Source organism: Tamandua tetradactyla, chromosome 9 (genome assembly GCF_023851605.1).
Source record: "Tamandua tetradactyla isolate mTamTet1 chromosome 9, mTamTet1.pri, whole genome shotgun sequence".
NCBI classification, from domain to species: domain Eukaryota; kingdom Metazoa; phylum Chordata; class Mammalia; order Pilosa; family Myrmecophagidae; genus Tamandua; species Tamandua tetradactyla.
This window is the reverse complement of record NC_135335.1, coordinates 2,314,643-2,336,373: the sequence shown is the minus strand read 5'-3', so window position 1 is coordinate 2,336,373 and position 21,731 is coordinate 2,314,643. Positions and strand designations below refer to the sequence as shown.

General features: G+C 62.4%; 1 protein-coding gene across 4 annotated transcripts in view; it reads right to left on the bottom strand.

Moving 5' to 3' along the window:
* The window catches only part of KCNQ1 (potassium voltage-gated channel subfamily Q member 1), a 311,105-nt gene extending 294,894 nt beyond the window's left edge, over window positions 1-16,211 (bottom strand). For all 4 annotated transcript variants that reach the window (XM_077115368.1, XM_077115371.1, XM_077115370.1 and 1 more), the window contains exon 1: window positions 15,850-16,211. In XM_077115368.1, the coding sequence (XP_076971483.1) occupies window positions 15,850-16,211 (362 nt within the window). The remainder of the gene's footprint in view (window positions 1-15,849) is intronic.
* Between the last annotated feature and the right edge of the window lie 5,520 nt (window positions 16,212-21,731).

Here is a 21,731-nt window from a genome sequence, read left to right as displayed (position 1 = left end):
CTACAGGTGAATCCCCCACCCATCTCCCGGGGTGAAGGGGTCTCCCACTTCTGCTTCCCTCACGGCATTCTCAGTTGGCAGTGCCCCTAGCCTGTGGTGGACAGGAGTCAGGCACCCACCAGCCGCCCCCCACCCCCCCTACACAGGACACTCCCAGCAAGACAGGCCCACCCAGCCCCGGGCGTCAGGGGAGCTGAGAAAGTGCTGCAGGACCCCCTGTCCAGACAGGACGCCTGAGGCCATGGGTGGAGTGACCCTCAGCCCCGCCCCAGGGAGGCTCTCTCCCTCTGCCACCACAGGGGACCCCTGGCCACAGGGCTGCAGGACGGGAGCGACAGCCAACTGCCCCCAGGGCGCAGCCTCCCTGGTCAAGGCTGACACCAGAGGCCAGAATCCTGAGCCTGGGCAGATGTCCCTCATCCGTGATGCCACCCTCACCCCTCAACCCCTTCCAGGACAAGCCGAGGGTGCCCAAGGCTGCAGCTGCCTGGGTGGGCCAGCCCTCCCCCTCTGTGGACAGCAGCTCCGAGGCCAGGAGGGAGGGTACCAGCACCCAGGGCCCCTAGAACCCCCCAACACCCAGGGCCCCCAACACCCAGGGCCCCAGCACCCAGGACCCCAGCACCCAGGGCCCCCAGCACTAGCAGGAAGGGAGGGACCCCCAGCGCCCCAACCCCAGCATGGCTCTCTTGCTTCTTCCTGCAATGTGGGTCCAGCACGGGGCAGGGAGGGGCCCTGCCTGGGGGAAGCGCCCCAGGGAAATTCCCCATCACAAGCAGTCCATCAGGAAGGGGCTCAGCTGAGCCTCCACCATCACCCTGGGAGGGCCCTCTGTGCCCTGGGTCTTGGTTTTCCCCACAGCAAGCAGGTAGCCGGGCATAGCGTGGCTCTGTCTTTCCCACAAGGCGGGGGCATGGGCTCCAGGCTGGCTCCAAGCAGGCACTGCCCAGGGAAGGACGGGTCGGGTTACAGGCCTGGCAGGGCCACCAGGAACCATCCAGTTCCAGATCCACCCGGTAGAGTGTGGCACCCAGGAGGCTGCAGCGGGCGCCCATGCTGAGGCGAGCGGCCTATGCCCCAGGGCTGCCGGCGTGGGGAGCAACTGGCTGGCGTGGGGAGCAGCTGGCAGTGTGGGGAGCAGCTGGCAGTGTGGGGACCAGTCAGCACGGGGAGCAGCTGCCATCCAGCCTGCCCGGTGCATGCTGTCCCTGCCCGACAGGACCCTCAGCAGGCCCAAGGCCACCCCTCCAAGGCCTCCCGCCAGCCTGGGTGCCACTGGCTGGGGGTCCCACTGAGGGAACCCATCTAAGGGAGCCCCCTTCTCCCGGGTCCCTGCCCACAGCAGGCAGCTAGGCCCCGCCTCCCACCATGCCACGCAGCGGGACCAACCCTCCCAGCCGGCCTCCCCCAGCAAGCCCACCCCCCAGGTCAGGGGTGAGCCCCACTCTGAGAGTCCCACTGCCCCATCAACCCCCAAGCACTGACCGTGAATGGGGCCACAGGAGGAGACAATACATGGGCTGGGGGGACCCAGAGAGGCCCACGACAGGGTCTGACCTCTACTCTGGACACCGGCCGGCTGTGTGGTCCCAGGCAGTGGCTCAGCCTGGGGGGCTCTGATCGGGAGACCCCTGGCCTCGGGAGTCACACTGGAAGGCCCTGTGGCTGGCTGGCTGCACAGGGCGCCCGCAGTCCCTGAGGGTTGTGCCAGGGCCCTGGGCTTCCCTCCTGAACAACTGGCCTGGCTTCCAGTGGGGCTTCCCCTGGTACGCAGGCCTGGCACCAGCTGTGAGTCGGGGGTGGCAGGCCCCCAGGGACCACATTTCCTTCGTGGGTGCGAGGCCCAGCCCAAGGGCAGCCCGGGCAGAGAGGAAGAGGGCAGAGAAGGCTGCTGGGATGCCAGCTCCCCTCAGGTCTGGACATGGCCCCGGGAGCCACACACAGCCCGGACCCCAGGCCAGCACCCCAGGCCCCAGCCGCACAGAGGGCCCCTCCCGGGCACCTGGTGGCAGCTCAGGGGGGCTGCCTGACCACAAGCCCACGCCAGCAAAGTTTCACCCCACTGGACAAGCACGCTGGCCCTGCTGCCCTGGGGCTCCCCAGCGTCCCCCACACCAGGCCCCAGCCGCCCCCAACCCCCGCGGCCAGACACTGCCGGCTTTCTGGGGAGGTGCCTGCTGTGGGGAGGGGCCCTGGTCCTGGGAACCGCGTCCTGTCTGAGCCAGTACTGGCCCTGGCGGGATGCAAGCCCCTGGTGAGAAACTGCCCTTCTGGCCACTCACGTGGGGAGCCCCTGCCCCTGAGAAACTGAGACCCGAGAAGGCGTGGGGTCTGGGTCCAGAGGCCGACCCCCAGCACAGTGCCAAAGCCCCCCCACAAGCACAAAAAGGCTTGGGGAGCTCAGGAAGCGGGGAGGCCCCATCGGTCCCTGGAGTCCCACAGGCTTGGCTCAGAGCTGAGCTGCACATGGGCTCCCCCAGCCTTGTCTCCTCCCCGGAGGGGGGCCCTGAGGTGTCCCCTCCACAGCCGGGCTCCTCTGGGAGCCACGGCTGAGCTGGTGCTCAGGGACTGAGGGCACCCCCAAAGGGCCGCCCCAAGCACCCCCACCCCCCCACGGGAAGCACCCTGATGGCAGGTGAGGGGTCGGGGCCCGGCCACTGCCTCCAGCCCCTCCCAGCCCGCCGTGCCAAGGGCGGCCGGAACGTTCCGGAGTCTGCCGGGAAGGCGCCGCGCCTCCATGGAGCGCCACTGGGACCTTGAACAGTCCCCGGCCGGGGTGGCGGGGGGCCCCCGGCACTTCAGAGCCTTTCGCCGCCTTATCTCAGGTCCCGGGGCGCGGCTGGGGCTCAGCGGGGCGCGGGCCCGACGGGTCACACAAGGTCACCCCCCAGCACACCAGCACTCGGGGTGCTGCTCGGCAGCCAGACACAGTGGGGCGGGGCCTGGAGTCGCCCTCTGCCCCCCACGCCTCTCCAGCCGCGTCCCCACAGCCGGGCCCCCTCAGAGGGGTCCCCGGCGGCCCCTCCTCGCCGCTCCCCAGCACTCAGCCCCCCACTTGCCTCGAGCACAGCCCTGGGTGGGTCTCCCCCGGTTCCCCTGCCCTCCCCACCCTGCCTTTCAGGGTTGCTGGCCCCCTGCCCTTTGGGTCTGGGTCTCCCTGGGCTGTTACAGGGGGCCCCCGCCCAGCACCCCTCCCCGCCTGTTCCTGCAGGAGAGGCATAGGCCCCTCCCCCACCGCCCCCCACAGTTCCCCGGCCCATGAGGGTGAGCAGAGGGCATTTCCAAGGTACCCCAACGCGTGAGTACTGACCCCTCAGCGACCGGACGGGGGCCGCCATGCCAGGAGAGACCCTGCACCCAGAAGCCAGGGGCCTTCGCAGGACTCGCAGGGCTCAGGAAGAGAGCGTAATCCCTGGGTACTGGCCCTGAGGCCCCCGAAGGCCCTGCCCAGCCTTGCCATCCTCACACATGTGGCCAGCGGGGCAGCGCAGCCCCGGGACAGCCATGGCCGTGCCCCCTGCCCCAGACCCCAGACTGCGGGAAGGCTCTGCAGGTGCATGTGGGAGAAATGGCACCCACAGATGCAACGCCGGGGAGGCTGCTCTACTGCTTCTGCATGCCAGGAAGGCGCCAGACCATCTCCCCTCAGGAGTGGGGAGCTTACACCGCGGCCAAGCCGGTCCAGACGCGCAGGAAGTGGCCCAGCCCCCCGACGGCTGAGAAGCAGCAAACCCCCCACCAACCCGGCAGGAGGGGCCAAGGCTGCACCCACCCAGGGACCCGCTCCAGAGCTTCCCCCACAGCAGACAGCCGGGGCACCCGGCGGAGGCCGTCACCCCCATCTCCATCCCACCTACAGCTGTCAGCATCCACCCAGCACCACCCACCCACCCGCCATTGCTTCATCCACCCAACCACTCACCCAACCTCCCCAAACCCTCCACCCATCGCCCATCCATTGGCACACCACCCATCCATCCATCCTCCATCCACCCTGCCTTCCATCCACACACCTGCCCCCCATCCCTGCACCCCACTGCAGGCTGGGGTGGAAACGTGTGGAGACTGCACTTCATCTACCACAGCCGCAAGCCTGAGGTTCTCTCGGAGGCAGGGGCCACGCAGCAGATGCCACTGGTGGTGGGGAGAACGCGGGCCCGCCCAACCGCCGTCCTACCATGTGTGCACCTGCAGGAGATGAGAGCCCTCTGGGGGTGCCCAGGAAGGGCGTCTGGCAGGGGGCACGGGCAAGAGGCAGCACGCTCACCCAGCTCCCACTCCTGGGTTGGCCCACAGGCCTGCTGCCTTATCTTGTCTGCGCCTGGGAAATCCACTCGCCTGGACAGTGCTTCAAAGGCTATTTTAGGACCAAAGTAGAACAGCCTGGAAATCCGTTAGGAGGCTGCTCAGAGTGTCCCCCACGGAGACCTGGAGCAGGGTGGCATTTGTCCGCATGGAGAGAGGCAGGTTGGTGACGGGGCTCACCCTGACCCCTGCCGCCCCTCTCCACTGCTGTGTGGGCAGCCCCACTCTAGTTCCTCCACCAGCTCGGGGGTCCTGGGGGCCTTTGCTGAGACTGGAACCCTCCGGGGTGGGCCTCAGCTCTGCACAGGTGCGTGGCCTTCCTACCTGGGCCGGGAATCTTAGATAAACGGATTTCCATATCAGCCCGGGGAGCGGCTCCTGAGCTAGAAAGAAAACACTTGTGGATAGATTTGTCATTGATTTCAGGGGTTCGGTTCAGTTTGTCTAAAAGATTGCCAAACCTGCTGGGTGGCTTGAGATAAATCCCTACCTGGTCTGACCCACACGTTCCCTGCAGATAAGGAAAAAATATCCACCAATTCTGGCTAAACCAGTCTTCTGCCCCAGCCCTGGAATTCAGCTCCTGGGGAGGGAGGGGTGGGCTCAGGAGGACGGCGCCCACTCTCTGGTTTGGCTGCCACTGCAAAGCCTCCGCGGGGGCAAAGCCTGAGAAGTTGGCCCTTTGCAGACCCCCGGGCCACCGGGGAAGGGCAGGGGTGAGGCCTGTTGCCTCCAGGGAGGGAATTCCGGGGGCACCAAGAGCCTGGCAGCACCCACGGGGGGCCACACAGAGTTCACCCCCAGCCCCGACAGGTGAGCACACCTGTCCCTCAGGCAGGAGCTGGTGGCGGGGAGCGCCTCCCACCCCCCACATGCCGATGAATTAAAGCCTCCTTGGAGGAGCACGGGCTGGCCAAGGAAGTTCTGGTGAGGGTCCTGGCCACATGGTTACCCAGCCCTTCGTTTACAGGGGCCCCGCAGCTGAGAGTCCTGGGGCCGCTGCCAACCGGGGGGCTTCCAATGGCAGAGGTGCATCGTCTCATGGGTTCTGGGGGTCAGGAATGAAATGTGCACGGGAGAAACCTCCTGGCCTCGCTCCACTTCTGGGGGTGACTGGCGAGGCTGCCTCCATCGCCAAGGGGCTCCCCCGGGTCCTCCCGCCCATCTTAGGGGGACAGATCCTCCCTGCACAGTGGGGCCCATGGCCATGTGCCCACTTCTATCTGAAACCATCCAATTTCCAAGGTCACGTTCTGAAGGGCACCAGGACCTCAATGGGCCTTTGGGGAGGACACGATTCAGCTGAGAACAAGTGGCCTCCAGAACGGCCACCACAGCCTGGCACCAACGGGGGGGCCCCCAGCAAGCCCCGTGGCCAGGAGGCCCGTCCCCCCCAGCTCGTCATCTGGGGAGGCAGCCTGCAGCAGAATAAAACTGTGAAGGCACAGGAAGGCTGTCAGGGCAGGCGATGCGGACAGCTCACTCGGAGTCAGTGGGACCCACAGCACCCACAGGGGCACCGAGGTGGAAGGGCAGCTGGAACAGAGCATGTGAGGAGCACAACGCGAAGAGGCACACTCAGATAGGGGGTTGGGGCAGACCCCCGTGCATAGGTGTGGGGACCCACTTCGGAGGGTAGGGCCAGCTTCAGGGAACCAGGGAGCAGCTTGATCTGATTATGTTTTTAAAAGAACATTCTGGGGGCGGGCCGCGGTGGCTCAGCGGGCAAAGTGCTTGCCTGCTATGCCGGAGGACCTCGGTTCGATTCCCGGCCCCAGCCCATGTAACAAAAACGGAGAAACAGAATACAATAAAACAAGAAAATGTTTAAAAATGTTTCCCTTTCTTCCTTCCTTCCTTCCTTCTCTCTGTCTTTCCTTTAAAAAAAAAAAAAAAAAAAAAAAAAAAGAACATTCTGGGACTCAGGACACCACCACGGAAAGCCATGTAACAGATATGGTCAGCTTGGACCCACCAGCTTTAGCCCTCGGCCTCTGGTGTGTAGACTGAGCCAAGTTTTATTTGTAAAGCTAAGATCAGAAGCCTGTAGGAGATGAGTCGCAAAAACCACAGGGAGGCATCACAGGGAATACCATGCAGCCAAGTAAAAGCATGACTGCAGCTTGCCAGACCAGGGCTGGTTCTGCTCTCAGCCCAAGGCTGAGGACAAACCACTGCCAGTCTGCCGTGAGGGCTGGCACCCTAGCACAGAAGCTATTCTTCCGCTGTCCCATCCCACATGGGCACAGGTGCGCTGTCCCGTGAGTTTTTGTCTCAATTACAGTAGCAGCCATGAGGCTGCAAAGTCTTGGTCTGACAGCAGGGGCTGAACAGGTCCCCTCAAAACTTCACGTCCACCCCAACCCCAGAGCGCGACCTCGTTTGGAAACGGGGTCTGGAATCAGGGTGAGGGTCCTAAGATGAGACCACCCTGCATGAGGGTGGGCCTCAGCTCCACTCTCACAGATGCCGAGGAGAGGGCAGAGGCAGAGGCTGGATGCACCCAGAGGTGAGCACGCTGGCAGTTAGCGGTAATGCCAGGGCTGGCGCGAGCCTAGCGTGGACGTGCCCTCGGGGAGAAGCCCGCCAGCCCCAGAGGCCAAGACGCCAATCACGTGGGGATTCAGTTATGGGAACGCTCTCCCCCCCCCCGCGTCACCTCCTGCCGTCTCGGGAGGGGAGGGTTGTCCCGTCCCCACACAACACTGAGGCGCACAGAAACGCATCTGCGTGACACACACGGCGCAGCTGAAGTGGCTCTCCAATCACCCTGGGCCTCGAACCGCGCCTTAACTGTGCACTGAGAAGCCCCGACACTGCGTGCAGCCGGCAGGAACCCGCACTACTGCGTGGGAGCAGCACACGCGTGAGCCCGCCGGAGCAAGTGTGATTAGGGAAAGGGTCGCCCTGTGGGGAAAACAACAGGCCCAGCACAGCTCACCGTGGCAGCTCCCTCAAGACGCGCAGCTGGCCAGGTCACAACGGGCCCTTGGGATAGAACCAGCAGCTTGGTCTGCACCACAGCCCCCTAAAATCCCCCAACCCCTCCACTCACCTGCCCTCTCCCCAGGTCCACCCTCCCCCGCCAGGTGCACACGCCAGGTACACACGCCAGGTGCACACGCCAGGGGCAAACACGTGCCCAGTGCACTGCCCTGGAAGCAGGTGGCAGCCGGCTGGCCACTCACAGTCAAAGGGTGTTGCCGCAAGTTACACGGAACTTCAAAGAATATCTTTTGCAGTTTGTTTAACTGGGACCAAAAAAAGGTCAGATATGAAAGTTGGTCAATAAGTTTTTCCGATAGATTCTTCTGATCTTTAGGACCTGCTTCCTCGCTCACTTTTCATTTATTTTTTTGGTCCTTTATTTGTTAAAGAAATCAGGGCCACTAAGTTTGTCCCCGATGTGGCTGATGCCTGTACAGAGATCGAGAGGCATGATCAGGTTGTTTCATTCATTCATTCACGCATTTATTCAATCAAGGAAACCTCAGACTGGCACGCTTCTGCCAGGCAGTCACTTTGTCTGCCTGTCTTTTGGAGAGGCTGGTGGCTCAAGGCCGAGTTCATGCCACTCCCACCCCCCAGCACAGCCTCTCGGGTGTCAGCAGGGACCCTGAGAGGTTCCCTGTGGGGCAGTTCCCGCGGGAGACCAGGATACTGGCCGCATTCTCAGGTTTCTAAAACGAGTTGTGTCCCTGCTAACCTCTGAAGGTGACTGTGATTCCAGTCCCTGGACGCATGCATCCAAACCCCGGGGCACCTTTCCATCCACTGCCGCTGTTATTCCTGGGGCCACCCAATGCCCCCTCCTCAGCCAGGGGCAAAGCCAGTGTCCGCGAGTCCTGTGACGTGGCCCTGCTGGTCTCTGAGACTGTTCCTGCTCCAGGAGGACGGCATGGCCTGGCCCGGCCCGGCTCGTATGTCTCCCGCCCCAGCCCTGGGCTCGGGGCTTCCTCCGAGACCCCCGGCTCCTTTTGGGAAGTGGCATCCAGGGTGCGGGAAACATTTTAACACTAAAATCATCACGAACGCACCATGCCGAAACTTCGAACTCAGCTGCAGGGCTGGAAGCTTTTCGCCTGCCCTCACCCGTCTCACATCACTTTCTCCTCCACCAAAACTCTCAGTTCTCAGCAAACCAACACAACTGCTCACTCGCCTGATCCCCCAGTTCTCAGGCAACCGTCCTAGAACGATAAAACATAGCTGTGATGTGGACACTAAAACCATTCGAGTACGTGTACCTGCCCGCAGGCTATTCCTTCTGTTCTAGGCAGATTTCTTGGGTGTGTCACCTGAAATGAGCTCTCAGCTGGGCAGGTATCCCTCCAACCAGGACCCAGGAAGTGTCCTTTATTTGATTTTTACTATGAGGGTCTGCTTTTTCTATTAAGAATCATTTGGGGATTTTTAATTTAGAGATTAGGGGGCACTTTTAAAATTTTTTAAATACATGGTTCAAAACTCAAATCTATGAAATTAGGTATGCCGAGAGACAGCCAGTTGCTGTCGTGTCCCCTCCATCCCACTTTGGGCAACCATTTTTTTTTAGGTGTCAGTTTATCCTTCTCTCTGTGGCTTTTGCCTAATAATGTTTGAGCGAGTATGGGTACATTTATGCCCCAATCCCATCAGTAGATGAAAGGAGCAGGTTGTACTTTTTCCACTTAAAAATGAATCCTGGGGTGGGTCACGGTGACTCAGCAGGTAGAGTTCCCACTTGCTGTCGGAGACTCGGGTTTGCTTCCCGTGCAAATAATAATAATAATAATAATAATAATAATAATAATAATAATAAATTTAAAAAGGTATCCTGGCGATATGTCCTCCCAGGCCTAGCTCACCAGGTTCCTTCTGCACGGCCGAGTGGTTCTCCATGCACGGCAAGTCCACAGCCTTGCGTGGACAGTGGCGTTTCCCCGCCAGTTGCCATTGCAGGCAGCCCCCCACGCGCAACCACAGCCGCCGCCCGTTTCACCTTCCTGCACCATCCCAAGGGCACGGGGGAAGCAGGACGCAGGGGGCTGAGGGACGCCGCAGACGTCACTCCGCAGACGTCACTCCACAGAGATGCCCGAATCCCCCACCCCACGGCTACTGGCCATCACCCACCCCCACCCCACCCGGCGGCAGGAGCGTGGCCTCCCCCGGCCTCGCCTGTAGCAGCGTCTCCCAACGGGTCCGGACCTCGGCCCACCCGAGGCAGTGCACTCGCCTGCCTTCCCCGCGGGAGGGGGAGCCCTGGGGGCCCACCTTTTATGGGGAGTTTCTCCTGTTCGCAGCAGCTCTGTGCTGGACCAACGTGTCCCTCGCCGCCCTTCACAATCGCCCCATTCCTAAGGGATCTTGAGCTGGTGGGCTCGTCCTGCAGCTGCCTTGTCCTGGGGGCGGGCTCCCCCACCTCGGAGTACTGAGGAACCCACCCGGGCCCTCTTCTGAGGTTCTCTGACCCCCCTGGCACTTACGCTGCGGGGTCAGGGCATATCGCTTCCCTGCAGGCCCCTAGACGTCCAGCCCCTCACGGACGCCCTCTTCTCCCGGGCACTGGAGACGTGGCCCATGTCACATGCCACCGAGCCCATGCACAGATTTTTGTTCTGTTTTGGGGTTTTCTGACCATCACCTGCCAGCACCATCCAGTTTCCATCATTGTGCTGGTCTGAAAGGAAGGATGCCCCCTAGAAAAGCCATGTTTAAATCAAAACCCCATTTCGTAAAGGCAGAATAATCCCTATTCAATACTGTATGTTTGAAACTGCCAACAGATCATCTCCCTGGAGATGTGATTTAATCAAGAGTGGTTGTTAAGCCAGATTAGGTGACAACATGTCTCCACTCATTTGGGTGTGTCCTGATAAGTTTCTGGAGTCCTATAAAAGAGGAAACATTTTGGAGAATGAAGGAGATTCAGAGAGAGCAGAGGAGAACGACACAGCCATGAGAAGCAGAGTTCACCAGCCAGCGACCTTTGGAGATGAAGAAGGAAAACGCCTCCCGGGGAGCTTCATGAAACAGGAAGCCAGGAGAGAAAGCTAGCAGATGACACCGTGTTCACTATGTGCCCTTCCAGCTGAGAGAGAAGCCCTGACTGTTTGCCACGTGCCTTCTCACTTGAGAGAGAAACCCTGAACTTCATCGGCCTTCTTGAACCAAGGTATCTTTCCCTGGATGCCTTAGATTGGACGTTTCTATAGACTCGTTTTAATTGGGACATTTCCTCAGCCTTAGAACTGTAAACTAGCAATTTATTAAATTTCCCTTTTTAAAAGCCATTCTGTTTCTGGTATATTGCATTCCGGCAGCCAGCAAACGAGAACAGCCATCACAGCTTTGCGCGTCATGACATTTGGGGACGTCTTTGCCAAGCATGGTGGCAAGTGTCACAGACGACCGTGCCGTCGGGTCTGTGAAGTGGTAGTTACGGACACCACACCAAAGCTGCGGCACCCAGGCAGCTGTGCGCTCTGTCCAGGACTCCAGGGTTCCCTTGGGCCCTGTCCAGACAGGCCCCTCGGGGTGGACGGGGGTCTGAGCTCGAACAAGGGGCCCCGTTCGCTTCGGCCATGGAGTCCTTCGCTTGCTCCCTCCGAGCTGGGCAGGCTGTGCCCAGTGTGACGCCTAGGAGGTGGCCCCTACCTCGGGGGCGCTGGAGGTCCCGGCAGGCCGGGGAGCCCCCACGCAGAGAAAGGGCCTTGCCAGGGTGGCCAGTGCAGCTGGCCTGGCTTTGGTTCCTGCCTCCGAATCCCTGGATCTTTTCATGGAGCTGGGGGGCAGTTCAGCAGGGAGGGGCCGGGAGAAGGTGGTATGAGCGGCGCTGCAGCTTGCCCGACTGTAGTCTGGACAAGGAGCGGAGAAGGTGACCCACTTGGAGACATGGAGGGGGCTCAGACCCTGCTCCCCAAGACCCTAGATCCCACACCCTACAGGTGGGGCCGACGAGGGCGTGCAGGGAAAGTGTTTCGGGGGCTGGAGGGGGTGGGTGGAAAAGAGCCTTCTGTAGGTGGGGGGCATGGGGGGCAGTGCATGCTGCCTGGGGGTGGCCTCTGGGGCACAAAGCAGGGTCACCTGGCCTGGAGACTACAGCACTCGTCAGGCAAAAGCGGAGCAGCTTCCCAGGTGCATTCTGGCTGAAGTGCTGGGCCTCAGTTTCCCCACCTACAAGGCAATGTGGCTGTCCCTAGCTCTGAGCTTCAGAGGAGTCAATGACCTGGCATGACCTCTCCCTGCCCCAGTGCCTCCATCGAGGGGTTATGGGTTCCCCCAGAAAGAGGAGCAGTGGGGGGCTCATGGCACTTGAGAGCCTGTTTGGAAAGTCCTATCTTCAGCCAAGACCCGACTCCAGCTGGCGCCCCGCACTCACGGGGCCCCAGCCCAGCCAGGAGGCTGTGCCCTCCCCGGTGCCCGGCCGCAGGCCTTCCACCCACGTGGGGATCAGCTCCGGCCCCCACGGGCTGTGGCCTCTCCCCCAGGTCACAGGAGGGTCACGGCTGGCCTCTGCCCACTGCCCTCCCGAGCACCCGCTCGGTCTTCACTCAGGAATGCGCCGGATAAAAATACCCACAGAAGGGTGTCATCAGGCTGGCGTGCCGGCGGGGGTCAGAGCTGCTGGGTGGCGGCCTGACAGTCCAGCCCAGGCTGGAGGGTGACGAGGGGATCAGCAGGGACCAGGCCTGGAAGCCAAGCATCCCCTGTGAGCGCCCACCACCTGCTGGGCGCCGGCCCTACCCACCCGACCCCTCAGAGGCCAATGGCCAAGCCAGAAATGCACCTGGGGCTCTAGGGGCATGGGAGGCAAAGAAAGGAGGCGGCACTCAGCCTGGGGTTACATGGCAGGCTTCCTGGAGGAGGAGGTCTCTGAGCAGAGCTGTGGTCGTGCGGCTACCCCTGAATTTCCTGCTCCTCTACCAAGAGCCTGTGGAAGGAGGGCCTGGCTGCCCTGCCCCAGCTCCTCTGCCACCTCGGTCCCACCGTTTGTCCCTGAGTGACAAAGCTCAGTACATGTGGCTGTGCCAGGGTCACCCCTGCCCGGAGCAGAGTAGACGGGGCCCAGCGGGCTTCCCGCCCCTCCCTCATCAAGCACAGTCCCGCTGCCTCCATGAGATGGGGTCCCTCACCACGCTCGGAAGGCACTGGGCATGGCATGGAGATGCGGCAGCGACACGATGGGCTCCAGGAGCGCTCATGGGGCTGCGGCCCCCGGTCCCTCCCCCGGGATGACTCCGAGGTGCCACGGCAGTTTCCCACATGGCCCCGCAGCCCCACACCCCGCCTCCATCTTCGCGCATGGCCCACCCGCCCTCCCTAGCTCCACAGAGGCATCGCCCCGTCTCCCCACCAGCCCGCGGGAGCCCTGCAGCTTCTTGGCGGCACCTCTCGGGTGCATCTGCCTACCATGGGCCCCCTGCACGCTCTCCTAGCCAACCACCTCAGCAGTTCCCACGGTGGGCAGGGTCTCGAGCCACAGAAGGAGGACGCTGCCCAGGACCAAGGCCGAATCCGGGTGGCAGCGTGTCCAGCGCCAGCAATGATCAACACCCGCCGCATGGCAGGGGGACAGTGCTGGGAAGACGGAGGACGGAGGCGGGGAGCAGGGGATACAGAGCCATGCAGGGGCGGGGCAGCTGCCCCACCCCATCCCCAGCTGGCCCCCGAGCGTCCCTGCTCAGCTGCAACCAGGACCTCAGGCCTCTTGGCAATGAGAGTGGACGGTGGCCACCCACACCACCACACGGCCACTGGGCTCAGCCTCACAGCGCCACGGGGGTGAGGGCATGGAGGCACAGAGAGGGGCGAGTGCTCCCCCAGGGATGCTCAGCGCAGTGGCAGCACCAAGATCTGAGGCAGGCAGAGAGGTTGGGGCAAGGCCAGGGGCCTTTGGGAAAAGACAAGCACCTCTCCACGTGCTCCAGCACTGCCCAAGAGCTGGGGGAGGGGGGAGAATGGGAGGGGGCGGAGGATGGAGTGGGGGTGGAAGGGGAGGTAGGAAGAGAGGAAGAGAGGGGGAAAAGGAAAAAGAAAAGAGATGAGAGGGAGAACGGGGCAGAGGGACAAAGGACAGGAGAGAGGAGAAGGAATTGACAAGAGATAGGGGAGAGGAGGGGAAGAGAGTGAGGAGAGGAAGAGAGGAAGAGGGAGAGAAAGGAGGGAGGAGAGAGTAGGGGGAGAGAAGAAAGAGGGGCAGGAGAGGAGGGAAAGAGAAGGGAGAGGGAGAGAGAGAAGAAGGGTTAGGGAGAGAAGTGGAGGGGGAATGAAAGGAGAAATAAGGGAGAAGGGGGAAAGGGGAAAGAGGAGGAGGGGGAGAAAAGGGGGAGGTGGAGAAGAGGAGGAGGGGGAGAAAAGGGGGAGGGGGAGAAGAGGAGGAGGGGAGAAAGGGGGGAGGGGAGAAGAGGAGGAGGGGGAGAAAAGGGGGAGGGGGAGAAGAGGAGGAGGGGGAGAAAAGGGGGAGGGGAGAAGAGGAGGAGGGGGAGAAGAGGAGGAGGGGGAGAAGAGGAGGAGGGGGAGAAGAGGGGGAGGGGAGAAGAGGAGGAGGGGGAGAAAAGGGGGAGGAGGGAGAAGGAGGGAAAGGGAGGGAGGGGAGGAAGAGATCTGCAGGGCTTCTTCGGTGCTAAGCCAGTGGCCACTTGGGGACGGCACGGGAAGTCCCAGCAGAGGGGAGGCAGCGGCCAGGGGAGGCAGCGTCCTGCTCCCTGACCCTGGCCAGACAGGGAAGGTCTGGATAAGCACAGGAAGGACCGCGCAGGGGTGCACCGAGGAGATGGGGGTGGGGAGCACAGGATATCCTGGCCTGCTTCCCCAGATGGCTTGCGCCATCTCAGGGCATCTGCAAAGGGGCGATGGGGAAGTGTGCCCCCCAGGGCTATCCTGCAGCACTTCCCAGCCCAGCCCCTTGCACCGCCCAGGCTGGGCTCTCCCTTCTCAGGGCCCCCCCCCAGGACGCACACCCCCGGCCCTGAGCCGCCTCTCCAGGACCAGCCTTTGCTCTGTGGCTATGTGGACTGGGCCTTACAATTGCACCAGGGCCCATCTCACGGGGCTCCCCTGAAAACCCTAGGGCCTGGCCTCGCTCCAGGGACAGTGTCCCCGGCCGGCTGGCCTGCTGGAGGCACGAGGGGGTGAGGGGGCACCTTCCCAGGATGCCCCGAGATTCGATCCCCAGGACCATGGCTCACCATGGAACAGTGCCCAGAGCAGGGACAGACTGGCCAAGGTGGCCCAGGTGGCCCTCCTCCGTGGGGGGTGGCGTCCCCACAGCAGGCCTTGCCCTGCTCCGCGGGAGGCTGGGAGAGGGCGAGCTCCGGGAGAAACTTCCTAGGGCTAAACAATCAGAATCAGGAAGAAAACACAAGTGTCAGCAGGGACTTCCTGCATGCCCGCCAGCCCTCTTCCTCCAGGCAGCCCAGGACACTCCCTGCGGCCCATGTGGCCAAGGCATGAGGAGGGGCCAGGCCCCCGACCAAGCAGACACGTGGGCTTCAGGGCCCCGGGCACAGCCCCTCCCACAGCAGCTCACCCAGAGCTCTTCAGGGGAGGCTGAGACCACAGGCGGGGCAGGAGGTGGGATGGACCCCACCAGCCGGGCATCTGTCCACAGAGCCGCCCGTCCACTCAGCCGGGGGGCCTTGGGGTCATGGCACACCAACACCCCTGGACCCAAGACTGCCCCAGGCAGGGCCTCCCCCTCCCACAGACACCAGCAGTGACTGACCCCAGATGCAGGGGCCCTGCCATGGCCCCCCATGGCCGGGGACCCGCCTCACCCAGCAGGAAGTAGTACCCAGCTGCCAGCCAGCCCTCCCCCAAGCCCACGTGTGTGGCACCCCAGGTGGGAAGCACCTGCAGGAGCCCATCCTGGTGAGCGGGGACCAGGGGCTGGCAGGGTGTTAACAACCACCATCTGGGTACCCAGGAAGTGTGGCCGCCCGGCGGGCAGGGGAGGGCTCCAGGTGGGAGCAAGGGGAGGGGCGCAGCACTGCCCCAGCTGAGCACACATGCCGGGAACAGCGAGGGCAGGTGCTGCTACTACCTGCCCGCTTTTCACCCTGCATATCTTTGTCCCATTGCCCACGAAAACATGGCCCCCCACGCCCCCTCCCTCGCTGACCCCTCCAGGCAGACCACAGCTGCCACCCTGGACAGATGCATGCCCCTGCCTCCCCACCCACCCAGGAGAGACCCCCTGCCTGCGTGGGGCATCCCAGGGTGTGGGAGAATGTTGGGACAGCAGAAGCACCCTGCACCGTCCCTCCTGGGGGTCGCCCCCCCGCACAGCGACCCTGGGGGGCTCTCTCCATCGCACCCAAAGGCCTGCGCCCCGGGATACGTTCTTCTCCCAAAAGCATTAACACCAGGGAGTCGGGCACCGACTTCGGGCCGGGGGCACCCCTCAACCCCAGACAGCCCCGCGCGCACCCGCCGCAGCCACCGCGGACTCCAGGCGTCAGGCGTCAGGCGTCCGGCCCCGCCCTTGAAGCGGCCGCGCGTGGACCGTCCCCACCGCCTCCCTCCTCCCCGCCCGGGGCGCCGGCCCGCGGCAGCACTCACACGGCGAAGTGGTAGACGAAGCACTTCCAGCCCGTGGGGCGCTCGAGGAAGTTGTAGACGCGGCCCTGGACGTGGGTGCGCACCAGCAGCGGGCGGCGCGCGCTGTAGATGGACATGCGCGGGTCGAGGTTCACGCGCGGCTGCGGGCCCAGGTCGGCGGAGGGCGCGGCGGGGGGCGGCGCGGGGGCGCCGGGAGGCGCGATGGGCGCGTAGAGCGCGCCGCCCGCCGGGCCGCCCTCGGCCAGCTCCAGCGAGAAGGGGCACTTCTTGGCCAGGCCCGCGCTGCCCCGCCGGGCGCCCGGCAGGCGGCCCCAGACCCGACACTTCCTCTCGGCCCTAGGCGGGGACGAGGCGGCGGCCATGGCGAGACCGGGACGCGGGGGGCCGGGCCGGGCGGCGGCACCGGAGCGCCTGCGAGGCCGGGCGCCGGGGCGCAGTGCGGGCGTCGGCTGTGCCAGCCCCGCCGTAGGGCGCCCGCGGCCCGCCCCGCCGGGGGACGGGGCGGGGCTTCTCCCTGGGGACGGCGCGCCCCGCCCCGGAGGCCCCGCCCCCGGCCCGCCGGTTGCGCCCCAGCCCGTGCCAGTCCGCGCCCTCGGGCACCTGCTTGGCCCCGCCCCTCCCACCTGCTGGCCTCGCGCCCCGCCCGCGCCCACCTGCGTGCCCTCCCCCGCACGCGCCCTCGGGCACCTGCCCGGCCCCGCCCCCGCCCGCGCCCACCGGCCCCGCCAGGCACCGACAGGAGCGCGCGGCGGCGACAGGGGCAGCGACCGCGCGGAAAGGGCAAGGGGAGCGGTCCCGGGACACGCAGCCACTCTCCGGGCGGCAGAAGGGGCGGCCCCGTGCGGCCTGAGGCGCTCCGGGCTCGGGGCTGGGCGCGGGGCGCCGTGGGAGCCTCCGAGTTCGCTGTGGGTGGAGAAGAATCCGGCGGGGTCGCTGGCTCCTGGGCAGCGCAAGGGGACGGCGGGTGGGAGCGGTGGGTGGGGAGGGGCGGGGGGCCGCGCCTTCCGGGCCTGGGTGGGGTTTGGGTCCCGCGCGGTGGGCCGGCTGCCGGGGCAGGTGAGGGAGAGGAGTCGGCGCTGCCCCAGGCTGTGGGGAAGGAGGACCTTGTCCTCCCCCTGGAACCTGTGTTGCCGCTGCCACCGTGGTCCGAGGTCTCCCTGGGGGCCGGTGAGGGCAGCGGCCTGGACTGCGTGGGCTACTTCCGCGGCTTGGGAACTGCACAGGACAGAGGGACACTGGCAATGGCAGGTAGCCAGAGGTGTGGGAACTCGGCTGTGACCACCCATGACTTAGGAGCCACCCCCAGGCCCCCACCGAGCACCCCCAGGCTGGCTTATTCCGGTTCATTTATTGCAATGATCCCCTCACCAGAAAGTCCCCGCCCTTCAACAAGGAGTCCCCTTGGGTGAGAGGGTGCCGGCACACCCCCGGGGGGAGGGGGTTACAATATGTATTTGCAGAAAGAACGAATGAGATGGGTCTCTCCCCTGAGCAGGCACTGCAGGGTTCAGGGGACGCTGAGATTACCAAAACCCGTCCAGGCAAAGCTCATGACTTAAGATACAAAACGGGCAGAGGCAGGAAGAAGTGAGGGGGTGGGGGTCTGGCCTGACCGCCCCAGGGTGTGCAGTAGGCGTCCATAAATACTTTCCCTATGAATGAACACAGGGGCAGTGTCTGCACAGCCACCTCCCATCAGTGGGGGAAGAAGGACTTCTCAACCAGCGGCGCTGGTACATCCGCTGACCATCAGGGGAAAAGAGGCAACATTGGACCCGCCGGCACACGGGAATTTATTTCAAAAAGCCAGGAGACCTAAATGTAAGGTGGGAAGTGAAAACACAAAGGTTTCCAGCTATGTCTTGATAGCCAGAAGCAATCAACATCAAAAAATCATCATGAATAATATAAAAAAAAAAAAAGACAACTCACAAGCTGGGAAAAGTATTTGTGGCGTATCACAGGTAGAGGGTGTCACTGATATGTAAGGAATGCCTAGAAAAACACAAGAAAAGGACCGACTCCTTATGGAAACACGGCGATGACTTGGACAGATCTCAGGAAAGGACGTTCGTGACCTTTGCCTTTATGAAAAAATGCCCAACCCTCCATGAGAAAAATGCAAAATGAAGGTACACTCATACCACGGCTCCTTTATCCGATGGGCAAAAATCCAGACGTTTGGCGGCAGATGCTGTGGCCAAGGCAGTGGGGAAAGGCGCACCTGGGGGAAGGAATTGTGGCAAGATTTCCAAAAGAGCAGAGACAGCCTGGCCTGCAGTTGCATTTCCAGGAACTAACCGTAGGTACAAGGAAAAGAGGGAAAATGGCATAGACCCGAGGCAATTTGTCGCGGCACCGTTTGTGTTGGCAAAGGCCTAGAAACAACCGGCCGGCCTCAGTTGCTGAATTACGCTCTGGGAGAGCCACACGAGGACCACAGCGTCCAACGTGGTCACAAACATTCGAGGGCAAGGCGGACCCAAAGAATCACGTTTTAGTGATACGATTAGTACTGGCATTTTGAAATTACACACACACATATATAATCATTTAAATGTCTTAGAAACTGAGATTTTCAGTATAAGAGAAAAAAAGACACAAAAACAAAGATTGTTGAGTAGCAACCAATTCTTAGATTTGAATTGGACTTCAAAAAACTGAGAAGAGGGTTCTAACAGTTTTGCACACCGAAGGTTTCGGCAGCATTATCCACAGCGGCCAAAAGCTGTAAGACACCCACCAGGTGAGTGTCAGCGGGAGACTGGACAGGGTGGTCCACGCCATGGGGGAATATTACTCAACCTTATAAGAGCACGGAGTTCTAGCCGTCCTGCAGCACGGGGCAGCCTTGACGATGGGGTAGTAAGTGAAGTACGTCAGACACAAACAGCCACGTGCTGTGTGAGCCGCAGTGGCCAGACCAGGCAATCCATAGAGTTAGAACGCAGCATGGAGGGTGGCGGGGCTGGGGGACAGGGAGAGGGGGGTACTGCTTCATGGCACAGACCTTCTGTTTGGGGTGATGAGAATGTTTTGGTAACGCCGTTGGCGATGGTGACACGGCCCCGTGAATGAAGTTAATCCCACTGCATTGTGCATTTAAAAGTGGTTAGAATGGGAAAGTTTGTGTTTTATAGGTATGTTGCCACATCAATTTTTTTAAGTGCATAAATATATCATGTTTACCCTGCAAAAAAATTAAATGGGGGGTGGGCCACAGTGGCTCAGTAGCAGGGTTCTCGCCTGCCATGCCGGAGACCCGGGTTCGATTCCCAGTGCCTGCCCATGCACAAACATTGAATGGGAAATATTAGAATGAATTCACGTGTTTTATCTAACATGGAAGTGCTTCCTAGTTGTATCCTCTGAAAAGTTCTGGAAGCAGTGCTAAGCCTGTACCAGTGAGCGCCATGTGCCTCGCTGTGTTCCCTAAATGCCGGTCCCCCCTTAAAGGAACCAGGACTCCTTGGAGAAAGGCCCATCGGACTTAGAGCAAGGGGGGGGTATGAGATGAGTCTCCAGAAAACAGGGGTACAGTCGACCCCTCAGGGGGTCCTGCTGTGGGATCCAGAGCCCACCTGTGGTGGTGGGGGCTTGGATCAGCAGAACAAATCATGATTATACTTAAAAAAAAAGCACCCTGGGTCCCTTGTCAGTCACTAGGGCTCGTTTTTCTGAAAACTAATGGAAAAGAGAGAGACTCAAGCCCCTATAAGAACTGGACTTCAGAGTAAAAAGAGGCCGTACCTGCTCGGGGACACACTGAAGTATTTGCAGGTGAAATCGTGTGCTGTCTGGGGGCTGAAACAGTCAGCAGGGGGTGGCAGGGTCCCGCCGTGGAGGTTAAACCCACCCACCCCTCCATTGCCAGCTGCGGGCACGCCGACTATACTGCGTGCTTTACTTCTGAGTATGTTTCCATTTTCAAACGAACAAGCACTGGGCACCAGAGCACCTGGGGAGACCCCCTGCAGTGGAGCCGAGGTGCCCACGAGGCCTTGAAGCAGGACCAACAAGTAGGACGGTGGGGGCACCTTTGGGGTGATGCCGTGGTCCAAATACCCGCCGATGCTGCCTGGAAACCCCCGGCGCTCTCGTCCACAACCTAAGTCCAGGCCGGTGGCATTCCAGACCCTGGGGACCTGGACGCCTCTCCTGGAGCCCCAAGGAGGGAGCCTCTTGCCAGGAGCCCAGCCAGGTGTGTGTGTCCCCTTGAAGCCCAGGTGGTCAGAGCCAGCCGTGCACCGCGGAGGTGGCCCCGTCCCTGCCTGACATGTCTGCATGATGTCACGGCCTCAGAGCATTCCGGAAACCCTGGGCCCGCCCTCCGTGGCACAACTTTCCAGCGGCACGTTGCCAACCTCCCTTAGCTCACCAGACTCAGCCCACACTCCTTCTGCCGGGCAGACGGCGTTAAGGACACGTGGGGAAACAGGCTGGAGGAAGGAAGGGACTCAGCAGCGTGCGTGGCTTCCGTGAGTGGGGTCACCAGGCCTCTAGGGGCTCCACTTCCGACCCACCCACTCATCCCTCGTGTCACTGATGGGTGCCGGGCGAGACCAAGTAGTCACCAGCCCAGGAGGTCTTAGGGTTCTCGGGGAGACCCCAAGGAACAGCAGGCCCCAACACTGCGACTCTGGGGGGTGTCGAGGAGGAGGAAGGAAACTGAGCTGGGCAAGGGGGTGAGGGGCAACTGTTTTGGGGTGATCAGTGGGCGCCGTGGGGCAGGAAGCGTCTCCCCGCATTCCCTTCCAGGGAGGTAGGTGCTGGCAAGGCAAGTCCCTGCCGGCCCCGGGCTTACCTCTGTCTCTGCATACAGTAGGTGCTCAGTGTACTGTATGGTGGGTGGACAGCTAGGAGGATGGGGTGGGGAGGAAGGGAAGGAGGCTGGGGGACAGGGACGGCGAGGGGGCGGTCCCAGCAGAGGGGCTGTGGTGGGGCTCTGCACCCCTGTCCATTGGTCTTGGCCCCACAGCCACGCTTCCCATACCCCCCCATAAAGAGTCTTGGCAGCTCAGACTCCCCCGGATGCCAGCGGCCCCCCCCGCAGCAGCAGCCTCCAGTCGGTGGACATCACTGTCACCAGGGCCCTCCGACACAGATTCCCATGAGAGGGGCGACGTGGGCCCAGGAACCTGCATTATAACCAGTTCCCTTCCCCCTGTGTGCACATGCGCACACAGGCACACACATGCATGCACACACGCACATGCACACACGCACACACATGCATGCACACACGCACATGCACACACGTACACACGCATGTACACGTGCAAACATGCATGCACACCCCCATACGCACACATGTACGTGCACATGCACACATGCACACGTGCACACACACACGCTCTCCTCCCCGAGTCCCGCTCCCACCTGGCTCCCGCTTCTCCCACTCCTGGGCTCGTCAGTCCGTGAACGTTAACTGGGCACCTACTGTGTGCGGCAGGAAAGAGGGCGGGCCTGCACACAGCATGGGAGAGCCGCCCCCTGGTGAGCGATCACACGCCCTGGGGCTGCGCCACCCTCCCGCTTCCTCTCCTGTGAAGCTATCATAACGATGCCTCATGCCTATGAGATGAGGTTCCCAGGGCTCGAAGCCCTGCCTCCAAGTGCAGAGGACCCTCCCCTGCCTGGGCGCTCCCTCACCCATCCCCCTCCCCCCGCCTGGGTGCCCCTCCTCTGCCAACGGGCCCCCCAAAGGCTGAGCCCCGTGTATGTGCAGGTGTGCACATGCAACCCCCTTCACAGTCAAAACGGCTGGGGGCCGCTCCCCACCCAGGTTCCACCCGCCCCCCTCCCGGGAAGTCCACCTTGGGGGAGTCTGATTGGGCTGAGAATGGGGGGCTCAATGGGAGACCGGCAGGAGAGAGAGCTTG